General features: G+C 44.4%; 1 protein-coding gene across 14 annotated transcripts in view; it reads left to right on the top strand.

Annotated features, from left to right (window-relative positions):
* The window catches only part of LOC126535675 (uncharacterized), a 364982-nt gene that overhangs the window by 97709 nt on the left and 251724 nt on the right, over window positions 1-15549 (top strand). For all 14 annotated transcript variants that reach the window (XR_011895591.1, XR_011895592.1, XR_011895593.1 and 11 more), the window contains exons 5-6: window positions 1984-2200; window positions 4976-5223. Coding sequence is in view for 11 of the 14 variants with exons in the window: in XM_050182488.3 (XP_050038445.1) it covers window positions 1984-2200; window positions 4976-5223 (465 nt within the window). In the remaining 3 variants the exon portion in view is untranslated. The remainder of the gene's footprint in view (window positions 1-1983; window positions 2201-4975; window positions 5224-15549) is intronic.

Consider the following 15549-nt stretch of genomic DNA (forward strand, 5'->3'; position numbering starts at 1 on the left):
TTTCTCTTGAGGGATAATGGCAACCTGCTGTTCATGATCTGAGAATGCCTGCCAAACGCACCCCAGCCCATTCTTATTCTTCTGATTATTTCAGTCTCATGATCCGGATCCGCGGTCACTACCTGCCCTAAGTAGACGTATTCCCTTACGACTTCCAGTGCCTCGCTACCTATCGTAAACTGCTGTTCTCTTCCGAGATTGTTAAACATTACTTTGGTTTTCTGCAGATTAATTTTTAGACCCACCCTTCGGCTTTGCTTCTCCAGGTCAGTGAGCATGCATTGCAATTGGTATCCTGAGTTACTAAGCAAGGCAATGTCATCAGCGAATCGCAAGTTACTAAGGTATTCTCCATTAACTCTTATCCCCAATTCTTCCCAATCCAGGTCTCTGAATACCACCTGTAAACACGCTGTGAATAGTATTGGAGAGATTGTATCCCCCTGTCTGACGCCTTTCTTTATTGGAATTTTGTTGCTTTCTTTATGGAGGACTACGGTGGCTGTGGAGCCGCTATAGATATCTTTCAGTATTTTTACATATGGCTTGTCTACACCCTGGTTCCGTAATGCCTCCATGACTGCTGAGGTTTCGACTGAATCAAACGCTTTATCGTAATCAATGAAAGCTATATGTAAGGGTTGGTTATATTCCACACATTTCTCTATCACCTGAGTGATAGTGGGAATATGGTCTATTGTTGAGTAGCCTTTACGGAATCCTGCCTGGTCCTTTGGTTGACAGAAGTCTAAGGTCTTAGTTCCTGATTTTATTTGCGATTACCTTAGTAAATACTGTGTAGGCAACGGACAGTAAGCTGATTGGTCTATAATTTTTCAAGTCTTTGGCATCCCCTTTCTTATGGATTAGGATTATTTTAGCGTTCTTCCAAGATTCCGGTATGCTTGAGGTCATGAGGCATTGTGTATACAGGGTGGCCAGTTTTTCTAGAACAATCTGCCCACCATCCTTCAGCAAATCTGCTGTTACCTCCCCTGCAGCCTTCCCCCTTTGCAAAGCTCCCAAGGCTTTCTTTACTCCTTACGGCGTTGCTTGTGGGATTTCAAGTTCCTCTAGACTATTCTCTCTTACATTATCGTCGTGGGTGCCACTGGTACTGTGTAAATCTCTATAGAACTCCTCAGCCACTTGAAATATCTCATCATTTTCTTACGGCTGCATTTCGATGGAGGCGAAATTCGAAAACACCCATGTCTTTAGATTTAGGTGTACGTTAAAGAACCCTAGGTGGTCGAAATTTCCGGAGTCCTCCACTACGGTGTGCCTCATAATCAGAAAGTGGTTTTGGCACATAAAACCCCATAATTTTTAACCATTTCCTTAATTCAATCCAAAATGCACTGTTCGGTGCACCACGTTTGTGCATCTGAGCAACACAGGCTTTTAGTGTTTGCCTGTACGTCAGACCATTCCACAGCATGAGTGATTTTCAGCAGTCACATGCAAAAAATAAGTTTTTGTCCACTCAACACGTCCTTGGAGATGCAAATTGTTAAATTCTTGCTTTTCACGATCTCTGGAAATTTCGCGACATTCCTGACAAGCTTCAGGCAGGCATCTTTTATATTTCGGATTATCGATGCACTGAACTATCTCGCGATTTCCCTCAAGTTTGATATATCCTGTTTTGACTATAGCCCTCTGTAGTCTTGTGTTCTTTTATCTGGTCTGTCTGTAGCACTGTTCAACTTGTGGTTCTATGGCTAATAGTATATAATACGGTGACCACTACTGAGTGATGTTCCGGGTATCTCTGACAGTGCAAGTGTATGCTTTGGTTCAAGCTGATCACATCTGGCGCTGCCTGGTAAATGTGGGGCTTCTTGCTTCAGCACTGTGTCGTCTGGCTTTGCATGTGTCCTTGTTGTGTGGCACAGCAGGGGTGCTTTGTTGCATGGTGATGTTACTGCCGATGAGTGCTGTTCCTGCATTGTAGCCACATCTCCTGGTTTACATGTACAGGATGAAATTGAGCTGAAGCACCTACAGGAGCAGCTTCAGCAACAACAGCAGCAGCAACAACAAAAGGAGGTTGCTGAAACATCATCCTGGTCTGCAGCAGCACCACCCTCGCCACCCAACTCTACAGCTGCGGCTGCCAAGGGCTCCCCGCTCCGTGAGAAGCCTCCGCGCAGCCGCAAGTCTAAGGGCCAGGACGCAGCTTCTGCAGTGACCACTGGTCAGTGTCTGTCCTCAAAGCAAGGCCAAGGGTTGAGCAAGTTAGACCTTGTTCATTGTAGTTAAAGGCCAGGTGCAATGAACTTTCACTTTTGCTAAGTTCGTTATACGCAAGTAGTATACATAGAACCCTGGTTATGCGATCCCCGTTTTGCGATGTCCCAGGTTTAACAATGGATAAGTGCAGTCCTGGTGAAATCTCCATAGAGAAAAGGCATTGAAAACATCAATTATGCGACTCGAGACTACGCATGTCTTGTCTCACAACGACCTGCACGAAACTGCGAGCTCAACAGCAGATGGGCTAGAAGCATTGCCAGCCTCAGGCATCTCCTTCGCTATGCTCTCACCTCCATCAAAAAGGGTAGGTGCTCCTTTGCATGCAGAGCTCCGATTGTCTTTGTCCTCCTCTTGCGTGCGTGGCCCTCTCATCATTCACCTCCCTTCCCCTCTCAACCACTGCTCGGGCAATCACTTTTGGAGATAGTTTCGCTTTCACGAGATTTCGCGTGAATCGGCAGTATCGAAACTGGATGCATCCGTATCAGTAGAGTCTCAATGATGCAAATATCTCAGTTGCAATGCTGGCGTAGTAGCTTTGGCGTTGTGCTGCTAAGCCCAATGGCAAGGGGGAAATGCAAAAATGCTTACGCATTGAGTGCATGTTACATAGGTGGTCAAAATAAATCCGGAGACCCCCCCCCCCACACACACACAGTTATATCCTGGTTTTGGCACCTCAAATTCCAAAGTTTAATTTTAATTTCTTGAGACTGCAAAGATTCGCATCTTGGTAAATTTGTATGACCGAAAAGCATTTAAAAAAATGGAAAATTAAAAGGGGGACATGGCAACGAAATGGCCAACATGCTCGAAATTTCAAAAATAATTTTTTGCCACAATTAATCCTAAGCCCTTCCGTTATTTCAGTGTGAACTATTTCGAAGAAATATGCTGCAGAATTTGAGAAAAATTGCACTTTTTTGTTGTGCTTGAAACCATAGGATATGAAACCAGAAATGAAACCATAGGATATTGACTTTAAATAGGAAATACTCCGTGCCCAGCAAGCTTGCTCGGGCGGGTATTCATTGTGTTCTCGTGAACTACGCCATAGTGTATGTCTTGCCTTCCCGCGCTGTGAGCCTGCCATAGCAGCACAACAGTGCCATTTACGACCTTTCGGTTTTCTGTCTGCTCTGTTGACTTTCCGAACAGGAAGTCCACGAAGCTCAATACTTGCCCGGGACTGCATTTTGCATATGAAAGAAATGTAAGCAGAAAGCGCTAGGTGTGATTGTCGACTTCCTAACTTGGGCAGCAATTGTGCCGTTGTGCCAAATACACAAGACTATACAGAACTTGACAGTTCTCGTGTCCGGTGCTTTCTATGTACATGAATGAGCCGCATTGGAGCATTTGTGACCGCAAAAAGAGAAAGCAGCATATGACACAGAAATAGGGCTGCACGCACGTCGATGCCTCGCTTGATCTTTTTTAATTTCCTTTCACACATTGTGCGGGCACTTGAACTTTATAATTGTGCAATGCTCAGTTTCAGCCACACAAGAAACGTGCTCAGCCGTTGCAAACAGAGTCGGTGCCCACTTCAGTGATTACATGAATGTGCAAATTATTGTGTGTTCTCTCACACTGAATGCAAGGGAGAAAATGAAGCACTCCTAATGCTTTATTAACGTAATGCTTTCATCTTGTGCACAGTGCACCTTCCGACTAATTGGTTGTTACAGGGGTGTGTATGTTGTCAGTTTGTAATGTTGCTCATACTTGCTTCGTATTAAACTTTCACGTAAAAATTCAACATCTAGCTTTCCCTGTGAATGCGTGTAGCGTGCAAAACACAGAAAATAACTTTATTGTACTCAATTGATTATGGTATGCTAAAATCACGCAACATTAGGGATGACAAAGCAGGGTAAGAATACAGCACAATGTAGGGCACTAGCACGTGGCACAAATATGATACCAATCCTTCAAAAAGCAAAGTATAGCCTACTAGATGTCTAGTATCTTTCATACAGTGCCTCAAGCCCTAAAAAAACATGTATATAGTTACACAGATTTCGCAGAAAAAAAGCCTGACGAACTGTACGACTTTGCGCATTTACGTAGTATTTTTTTGGGGACTTGAAATGTGATCGCATTAAGGAATACATATTTACCAGCATTCGGAGACTAGACGGCTGCAGTGCTTTCGGAAGCAGCCATCGCTGGCGACCGATAACCGCAAACGCGCTGTGGCCTGCTGCCACTCGTGTTACTTTGGCAGTCCCCTTACCATCGTCTTGACAAAAACGTGGTCGCCTACTGGCGCTGAAAATTCCGGTCTATAGAAAGCTTGAAAGCACGTGCAAAGATCGAACTGATTGGCCACTGGAAGGCATGCAGATGGTCTTGAATGTGGTCATGGTATTGAATATGGGAGCGTGGAATAGGAATGTGAAGTGTGGTCACGCGCGGAGCTGCCGTCTACAAGCGAGCACACAAAACATGTTACATGTCCCTAGTTGTGGTTCCCATAAGGGACACAGATGAGGAGAGACCACACAAGCGCACTCTTTCAACTGCTGTTAAAGTGTGCTGTCTTTAAAAGCGCTGTCTTATGACCTGAAAAAAAAAAAAAAAAATGCACCTACATAGATGGGGTACTCGGTGTGCTTGCTGTCTGTGTTCTTTTCTGGTTATGTTTTGTGTAGTTACCTAGTTCTGCAATGTGGGTAAATGAGCAAGTCAATCGGTCGAACCGTGCCTGCAGATGGCACGGCTGCACGAGAGGTGTGTGCCCGAGAGCTTCTGTCCCTGGTGCGTGGCAGCAGCCGCTTCGTGGCCGAGCAGGAGGAGCTTGAGCAGCTCGTCGAGGAGCTGCTCAACCGGGCGGGGCAGCCGGCGGGCGAGTGGCGCAAGCGGGGCCCGGACCCCGAGGCCCACCTGCGCCGTCTGCTGGCTGAGCGGGAGCGAGACCTCGAGGCCGAGCGCCAGCACGCGCTCTCGCACGCGACCAAGGTGGGACAGTGTGTCTGCGCTTTCTCTGGAGTTTCGCTCTGTGTGACCGTGCTGTTTTCCAATATTCAACAAAGATGGCAAAATGCACTGCTAAGTAGACAACGGCCTCAAGTGTCATTCTAATTCTGCCAAAGCCATAAGAAACGACAGCTTCACGAAGACACTGTCCAAATAAAAAAATGTGCAGGCTAATTTTGCTGCGCAAACAAGATTGCGGCCGGCAGAAGCTCGAAAACTTGAAAATAAGGTCATTTGTGCGCAATGTAATGTAGTTATGCTTTCCTACATGCTTAGTTAACTGCTTAGGATGCAGAAACACATAGTTTGCTAAAATCACTCTTTTTTTCACTATTTTCGTGATCTAATCTCTGTGTCCCAGGCTGTCACAGGTCCACTCCTGCAAAGATTCAAAATACAGTGGTTCAAAATACAGGCTTTTCTTAGCTTTTTCTTGTGGCATGACAAGTTCCCGACGAGTTCCAACACTTGGGCTCAAAACTGTGTCCTTAGTTCTACGTCGACCATCTGTGATTCTGGCCTGAAATGGAACACAGCCCACACTTCATGCACAGCAGCCAGCGCTACGAGAACCTGACACATTTCTCCAACTGCTCCCATTCGTGACTGAAAAATAGCGTGTTACGTATAAAAAAAAAGGCGCGCATATGCATCGTGCACGTACTACTCGTCCTTGTCTGCTTGTTTCCGTCTTCATTATGCATTCACTGTTTTCAAGTGACGGCAATGTGTGACAAGTTAGGTCATTGTGGATGGTGATCTGCCATAGTCGCTTTTTCCAATACAGTAAAAGCTCTTTAATTTGCAGCTCATTAATTCGAATTTTCGAATAAGTGAAACTAAGTGGCGCAGTCCCGCCATGCTCCATAGAGCCCCATGTATTGAAAAGCTTGTTGATGCAAACACCAACCTGGTACACCACAAATAACTCGAACTGCATTCTGCTGTAGCCAGCTCGCAGTCTCTACTGTTTCGATGACACCTATCACTATCATCATCGTGAGTTTTTATGGTGCAGCACTTGCATTTATTCGCAAATGCTCTGCAGCATCATCATGGACAGTGAAATACAGTCAAACCTCATTAATACCAAGGTGTCTACCAACCGGGAAAACCGGAAATTCTCAGGGATATTGAGTAGTCTGGAAAAACTCGGGGAAAACTGGGAATTTGTGCTTCTGTTAGGGAAAATTAGCTGTAACTTTATTGAAAGGGTCGAAAGTCGAGTTAATGCTGGCTCGAGTAACGCACAGGAATCGTAATGAATCGTCTTTGACATCCTGTCTTCGGCTGGAGGAGTTGCCAGTGTACAGTCAACGACCGACTTTCCGGATTCCCGATAATTTGGACGGCTTCGCGGCACCACCATGCAACTCATAGTCAATGTGTCAGAACGTCTGAAATTTATTTATTTATTTATTTATTTATTTATTTATTTATTTATTAAGTACTGCTAGCCTGAATTCCAGGCCTTAAGCAGGAGTGGGTTACACTTCAGTACAAATGTACCTGAACAACAAAAAAGATCACACATACAAACAAATGGAACTCGAGAAAAGCGACTGGTGCGTCAAGTACGGCACTGAATTATATAATTTGTGGGAGATACGGGGTTCTCCTCCCGTACTCTTGGGACAAAGGAATGACAACACAGTAGTGCAAACAGTCACAAGGGCATTTATTGCACCTTTCATAGATCAATGCCTGCTAGCCGAGTTGCTATCCCCAAAACATGCCGATGGGCGCGCGACAAATCTAGAAGTCCGACTTACCGCGACCGCATTGTGAGCGAATATGTTCGCCCTATGCTGGATCCCAACGCCTGGTCGTTCGCGTGTACAGTCACGCGAATGGTGGCACGTTCGAAGGCGGCCACGCGAGACGGTCTCGCAGAAGCATGGTCGGCGCACGCGCGGGGGGGCACGTACGCTCCCGCTCGCTTCCCGAACCCAAAGAGAGCAAGCGCCTTCCCTTTCGGCGCCCAAGTAACCCCGCAGCAGCGCGACAGTCGCGCCATCTCTCGCACCGCGCTTGTACCACTCCGACCGCCAGGCCACGCGAGCCGTGCGGGAAAACAGCATATCAGGGGATGCGCTATGCGGGAAAAACATCAGGGGACGCGCGAGAGTCGCGCATCCCCACAAATTTCAAATGGTAAAATGATATATATATGAACACACATCATATCGCAATAGTAGATATATGAACACACATCAAGACATATTAGACAAGTGTGTTGCTCAACAATTCACAATGTGAAGAAAACGAGAGAAAAAAAAGTATTTGGTTCGATGTGTTATACATGTCAATGCGATGCACAATATAAAGAAAACAACTGTAAACGCATCAAAATAAAGAAAAGCAGGATATAATTGCGACGCTTTCATGAAACGTTGCTAGACCATTGGTGATAAGACACTGTCATTTCACATTTTGAAGTGCGGCAGTGAAAGCGGCCACAGAAGAGCTCTCGATTACTTCTCTGGGCAAACGATTCCAATCACGGATGGTACGGGGGAAGAAAGAATTCATGTAAGTGTTGGTTCTACAATAAACTTAGCTAAGTATTTTTGAATGGAAAGAACGAGTGGGACGCTGCATAAGAAGTTTCAAGTACGTGTTTTTGTCGATTCCAAGGTTATCATTGTATATCATGTAGAATGTTTTTAGCCTTTCGCGATACTGTCTTGTTTGTAGGGATTCTAGATTTGCAGAAATTAATAGAGCAGTTGCCGATGTTTTGCTGCTGTACGAATTGAAAATGAATCTAGCTGCCTTTCGCTGAATGCTTTCTAGTTTCCTTATATTTGTATTTGTGTGCGGATCGCACACTGCCGCAGCGTATTCGAGTGTTGGTCCTATATACGTTTTATAGGCCAAAAGTTTTACATCGCTTCAAGCTTTGGGAAGTGTTTGCCGTAAGTAGCCTAGTTGTCTCATGGCTTTCTTGTGTATGTATGTGATGTGATCATTCCATCGAAGATCAGATGTAATAGTTACCCCTAAATATTTGTAACTTGAAACTACAGATAGATTGTTACCGCTGATGCTATAAGTGAAAGTGAGTGGATTCTTCTTACGCGTAAGTCTCATTGCTACCGTTTTGCTGTGGTTTATTTGCATCTGCCACGAAGTACACCAATCTGTAATCTCTACTATAGATTTGTTAAGAGAAACCTGGTCGTCAGAACTGTGGATTTCGTTATATAGGATGCAATCGTGCGCAAATAAGCGGATTTTTACCGGTATGTCTTGAGCAATGTCGTTTATGAAGATTAAAAAGAATAACGGCCCAAGAACAGAACCTTGAGGGATACCTGAATGAACGTAGGCAGAATCTGAACTGAGATCGTCTATGGACACTGATTGCTGCCTAAAGACAAGTATGCTGTGATCCATGCAAGAAGGGAATCGTTTTTGAGTAGAGGTCTTAGTTTCAAAAGAAGTTTAGGATGCGATACACGGTCAAAAGCTTTCTCGAAGTCGAGGAATATGATGTCAACCTGACCAGATTTATTCAACGCTGCGGCAAAGTTGTGAATGCTCTCTAGTAGTTGCGCTTTTGTAGAAACTCCTCGTTGGAAACCATGCTGGCGACTATAGATTATTTTGTTATCTTCAATGAAGCTGGAAATATGTTTAAAAATAATGTGTTCAAATACTTTAGCACAAGTGCAGAGAAGAGAAATTGGCCTGTAAGAGGTAGCAATGGATGGATCACCTTTTTTGGGTATTGGAGTCATTCTGGCGCATTTCCAATCACGGAATTTCGGCGTGTGACAGCGATTTCATAAATATTAAACATAAGAATTTTGCGCACCACTTAGCATATCGGTGTAGGAAAGCGTTAGGGATTCCGTTTATTCCAGATGACTTTTTGACGTCTAGTTTAAGTAAAATTGATAGTATTCCCTCATCACTGATAGTGATGTCATCAATTGGTGGTACTGCTTCAAACGTCAAAAAATGTGGAACGATACCATCGTCGTCAGTGAACACCGAGCAGAAGTAGTTAAGTGTATCAGCCATTTCCTTCTTACCAGTTCTAGCCGTACTGTTAATTAGGAGCCTCGCGATAGATTTCTTTTCCTTCGGAGATAGGTGTCGCCAGAATTTTTCGGGGGATGTAGAAAGAAAACATTTTAAGGACACATTTTGATAATAGTCTCTTGCCCTCTTGATGTCGTGCTTTAGTCGAGTTCGCAGTTCAGATAAATTATGGGCACTGTCAGCAGAGGGGCGTTGCCGCTGCTGCCTACTTGCTTTTTTTTACTTTTCTTCCCAGTCGAACAATGTCTTTTGTTATCCAAGGATTCGTAGTACGCCGCTGTCTCCACTTCCAAGGTACAAAATTGTTCATGCATTGCCAGACAGTTTCTTTGAAAAACACCACAGGCTGTCGACAGTTAATTATACACGCATGCACCCGGTATTTCCTGTCACACTACGAGCACCGATATGCCTAATACGTGTACCGACAGGCCTTCAGAGCATTTTCGAATGCGCCTGTGGTGGTTTGAGCCCTTAAGGGGGCAGGCTACCCTGGAGACCGAACTTTCTTATTTTTTAAGATATCCAGATGAAACTTTCAGGGTACGTTCACACCACCGAACTATGAGGAACTGCGAAGTTTCATGAAGATATGTTTATTAGTTCCAGAGTTATTGAGGTCTAACTAGGTGATTCATGTATATGCCTGAGGAAGAGCCTGGAGAAATGCCAGGACATCGTAGGAAGCTGAAATTCACTGTGATGATCCCTTGACAGATATCCCAGGGGGCTAAAGAGCCCTTTTCTTTAAGGGGAGACGCTGGTCTTGAAACGTCAAAAAATCGCAAAAAAGTCGATTTTCGGAAAAGTGCGTTTTCGCTAAGTTTATACATTCAAGAATCCCTCTGCGAAATCTAAAACCTAAATTTAATCGGAAAATAATAAAAACAAACACTTATATGGGCCAGGGTGGCCACGGAATTAGCAAAATATCGCCAAAAATGTTCGAACTTCGCGCCGTCGTCATTTGCGAACGCGTTGGCCGGCGGGTGCCATTTTGAGCTTGTTTGGAAGCTGCTTTCTTTGTGCGTATTTTGCGCCGGTTCAATATGGCGTAGTTCTAAGTCTCGATGCACTCGATTTCGTCCGCATTAGGCACTCGCCTCTTGATTACTTCGTGGCACAGAAATACTCGGCATCAGGCTATTTTTCTGCTGTGGCCTTTGTAGAAGCATGATTGTTCAAAGTGCAACAATTAAACAGATTCTATGAGTTGCTTGTGGCTTCGCCAATACAATTCCGGTGCGCTGGTCCGCCTGTCCAGCAATTTCCTACTGAAGGGAAACCTGCAAATACAAACACCGCTCTGCATGTAGAAAAATGCTCTACTGTGACGCTTCTAAAACGATTGTGATGCACCACAAGAGCTGCCTACTCGCGTGATATTCTCAACGAGGAGATACATTCGTTTACTTACATGTGAAGGTATATGCCAGAGCACTTCGGGGCTTCGGTGGCACATAAGGCACGAGTGTGCCATAGCGTCCGATGTCGACCCGCGATCGCATGTCAAACCGGTCAAACCTACACTGTACGAAACTACTACGCGTCCAAAAAACAGATTCGAAACCGAAATTTGCGTCATCCTTTATTGCATGAATGCGTACATCGTGATTTACATAAGTCACAGACTTAGCGATCGCTTTCTGTAAACTTAATATTAACGCACCACCTTCATAAAGCCATCAGGTATGCGTTTTTAGATGACATTGCATAAGGTGACCTGTACCTGTTTTCAGCTCTTTCAGTAGTAATTGCGCTGGCCACATTGACCAGTAGCAACAGGGCGGCGCCCTAGAGGTTCCCACTTTTCAGGCCCAGCTTTTCCTCTAAGAGTTGTTCTACTAACTTTATGCATCCGACGGCGCGTTATATGCGCGGGCGTCTGCTAGCGGGCGTTATCGCAGGCCTCCGAGACGGTAACAGATGCCTCGTTAATCTCTAAGGCTGCAGCACGTGATTGCAAGTTGCAGGTGTTCGTCATGAGAGGCGCTCGTTGCCTTTTCGCGGAGGAGAGAAAAGGGAGAGGGTCCGGAACCGAGCTACCGGACAACGCGGCAGGCATTTAGTAAAGGAGGCATTGGTCGTGCGCGAAGAAACAAATCAGCTGCTGGATTGTCTTGACATGGCTTACTAAGCTGAAACTGGAACTGCTGCAGAGCCACTCTATCGAACCAGGCAGAAGCGATGATGATGAGCAGGGATTTCCAGTAGCGCCACTTCGTGGGGCAGCAAGGAAGCTCCGTTCAAAACAAAAATGTCGTTCAGCAAATCGAACCATGCACCGGTCTGTCAGTGCATGGTGCTCTCGACCGAGTTGGCTCAAGGAGTGTCTGAAAAATCAGACGAGAGGTTGCAAGGTGTCCGAACTTTCGGCAGTTGCTATATATTATGGCCTATGGGGAGAATGTTGGTGCCGCGAAGCTGATCGAATAATCGGGCATGTCAGAATTTGTGGAGTCCGTAAAATAGGTCGGCGACTGTATTAAGGTTTATCACTAATTTTTACAATATTGTTGATATAGAAGTTTAAGAGCAGCGGCCCTAAAATGCTACCTTGTGGCACCCCAGTGATTATCGGCTGAAGAGAAGTAATTGTTAATTTTTACACATTGTGATCGGCACTTAAGGTATGATTTCAAGAGTGAAAGTGGGATGCCATGAATACCATTTCTAGTTTTTCAATTAAAGTGTAATGACAGAGATGATCAAAGGCCCTGGAAAAATCTACAAAGATTCCAATGCAGAGTTTCTTATCTTCATGCGAACAACGAAAAACTGCGCAAAAAAGAACAAGACAAAGAAAGAACCACACAACACAGGCGCAGACTAACAACTGGTTTAATGCTCCAACGCCACTTTCCTACCAACAACAGAATGCATGCGCACAAACCGCAAAGACCAATGCCGCTATCATGTAGTCAAACCCAGAAACGCCAACTCCTTGTGGTACAAATGTATGGAAGCCTCACTAACACATTTATCCGGCCCTAATCTCGCGATTTCTAAAGCTTCGATTACTTCACGCTCTTTCTTATCACTTGCGCGTCCGACAATCTTAGTCCTGCCGAAAAGTGGAGTACAAACTTTGCCGTCATGCCTGCAGGTCTTGCAATGCTTAGGAAGATGCTGTCCCCCAGAATCATCTAGTGAATTGGCATGTTCTAATAATCTGATATTAATGCAGCGGCCTGTTTGTCCAACGTACACGTTGCCACAACTCAGTGGAATCTCATAGATGACATTCGCTCTACAAGGCACAAACTTGTTGCTGTGGTTAGTGCTGCACTCGATTTTCTTTTTCCTATCAGGTCTAGCTAAATTGCACAGACTGGACAGCTTACAAGGTGCCGAAAAGAGAACCTGTATGCCGAATTTACCCGCGACCCTCTTCAGGCCGTGCGAGACCCTGTGGACATAGGGCATAACTTCATACTTCCTCCTCTCCTGTGGGTCCGCCCCACGAGCCTTTGAACTTAATCGGAAGGACTTCAACAGGGACTCGGCAACAGCCTGAAGAAGGGCCAACGGAAAACCGGCCGACCGAAGGCGATCAGCTTGGGCATCGAAACTAGACTGAACCTTGTGTGGACAGGACTTCACTAACGAAGCCCTGAGGCACGTTGACGCAATCCCCCTCTTGACCAGCTTCGAATGGCTCGAGTTGAAGGGTAGAAGTGCTTTTTTCGACCTAGGCATGTACGCCCAGCAGAGGTGGTCAGGATCGTTAAAAAATAATTTTAAGTCTAAGAATTGCAAGCAAGAGTTTTCAGGAAGTTCAATAGTAAAGTTAAAACTGGCAAAAGCAGACTTAAAGGATGCTAAAACCTCCGATGCCACCTGTGTCAAGTTATCGTTGTAGTCTAAATTTCAAAGAATTAATAAATCGACGTATCAGAACACACAAACGATGCGGTCGTCAGAAAGTACCCGCGCTAGCGAGCGGTCAAGTTCGGCTAAAATGATCTCGGACAAAACAGGGGCTACACACGACCCGATACAAGATGAGTGCCCTTTCAGAGCCATCGTTACGGAAACTGGTTCCTGGCAAGCCGCGGTCAGTCAGTACCTTCTGCGCCATCTGGGAAGTCTGGCACCTGACGATCCGTACAAGGTCAGCAGCTCAGACCATGTGGCGCAAGTACTAGGTGATAACCTTTCTGCTGTTAACTCGGGCTTCTCGGTTGACATTGAAGAGCTGTTCTATTCCCTTCCCCACGAAGACCTGTTCTGCGCAGTCCGGAACTGTATTGAACGATCTGGTGCTGTGTCTTTCCAGAATGTGTGTGGTATTTCTGTGGAAGGTTTTCTAGAGTTGCTTAAGGCATATCTTTTTTCAACCATTGTGAGTTTTCAGGATAAATTTTATGTGCAAAAACGCGGCATCTGTATCGGGTCGTGTGTAGCCCCTGTTTTGTCTCAGATCCTTTTAGCCGAACTTGACCGCTCGCTAGCGCGGGTACTTTCTGACGACCGCATCGTTCGTGTGTTCCGATACGTCGATGATTTTTTAATTCTTTTAAATTTAGACTACAACGATAACTTGACACAGGTTGTTGGTAGGAAAGTGGCGTTGGAGCATTAAACCAGTTGTTAGTCTGCGCCTGTGTCGTGTGGTTCTTTCTCTGTCTTGTTCTTTTTTGCGCACTTTTTCGTTGTTCGCATAATGTCATACCAACTAGCCCCTCACCGTACGCTTCTTATCTTCAAAAGATTTTAGAATTATTTCTTTTTGGGCTACTAAAGCAGTCTCAGTTGACCTGCCCTTCATGAAACTGTATTGTGATTTTGTTATTATGTGAAATTTGGTGCAAAAGTTTTACTGTTTTAAAAATAATTTTTTCAAAGCCTTCTGAAAATACCGGTAATATAGAAATGGGTCGGTAGTTCGTAAAGTCATCTTTGGCTCTTTTTTTATATAGCACAGTGACAACAGACGTTTGCATTTGTGTTGGAAAACAGCCTGTCGATAAAGGCAGGTTATAAATGTGAGTGAGCACAGGAGCTATAATATGGAATACATGCTTTATCGGAGATATCTGAAAGCTGTCTATGTCACGCGCGCTGGTGTTCTTTAGTGCTGAGAACTTTAAGGCTATTTCTTGATCGTTGGTTGGTCCGAAAAGGATGCTGTTCGATTCTGTATTCTGCACGAGTTGCCGTTAGCTGTAATTTTTTCGTTGCCTGTAAAACGTTTATGAGAAAGTGGTTAAATTTTTCTGCAAGCTCTAGATCTTTAACAATGCAGCCATCTATTTCTATTTCCATAATTCCTGAGCAAATGCGTGTCCTGTGAAGTAGCGTGTTAAGCTTCCTCCAGGTGTTTGCACTCCCATTGCAGCAATCTGGATCAAATTTTTAACTTAAATAATTTCGTTTTTCTTTCCTAATAAATGCATTTACTTTGTTGCGGAATTCTTTAAATGTTTGTAGGTCTGATATGTCTCTAGTTTTTAAAAACCTTTTTAAGAGTTTCGTCTTCTTCTTGATCATTTTTAAACATTCATGATTTATCCATGGTTTTCAATTTTTACGGCATTCTTTTACAACCTTTTCTTTAAAATGCTTAAGATAAGTTTGTTTAAGGACAAATATGAATGTCTCGTAGGCTGTATCTGCAGTTAATGAAAGGTAGACTACTCCAATCTGTTTGGGACAGACTTGTGCTAAAAGCAACTAAGAGGCGTGATGTCTTGAACTGTTCTAGTCGGGAACTCCATAGGGTTTTTGGTAGCACTGTCTGTTATAAAATAAAGTGCTAGTTGGTCGCTCGTATCGCAGCGCAATACACCTGACTCCACGTTAACCTGTAATAAAAACATCAAAGTTGCTGAATTTGGTGTGATACAAGTGTTAGGTTACATCTGCTACTATGTTACATCTGTTACATCGGTTACATACATCTGTTACTATGTTGTAACCATTGGACGCAACCGTAGCCACAAACTCAGTTACGAGGGGAGAAGACTCCAGTACGTTGATGTTAATGTCGCCACCAGGAATTAGTCTTAAGTTGTTGTTATTTACGTAATTGAATAATTTTTCAAGGACACTGGTGAAATTATTTACAGATGAATCAGGTGGTCTGTATATGACACAGTAAACGTAATTTCGTGACGTTAGAGTTAAGCATTCAATGTCAGAAATAATGAATTAATAAAAGAAAATTCTGGTACTATCTGAGAGTATGCCGTTCTTTATTAAAACGGCAAGGCCACCACCTTTCTTCTTTGTACGGTTGAGGAAGTAAGTGTTATA

The sequence above is a fragment of the Dermacentor andersoni genome, chromosome 7, assembly GCF_023375885.2.
Source record: "Dermacentor andersoni chromosome 7, qqDerAnde1_hic_scaffold, whole genome shotgun sequence".
In the NCBI taxonomy this organism is placed as follows: Eukaryota; Metazoa; Arthropoda; class Arachnida; order Ixodida; family Ixodidae; genus Dermacentor; species Dermacentor andersoni.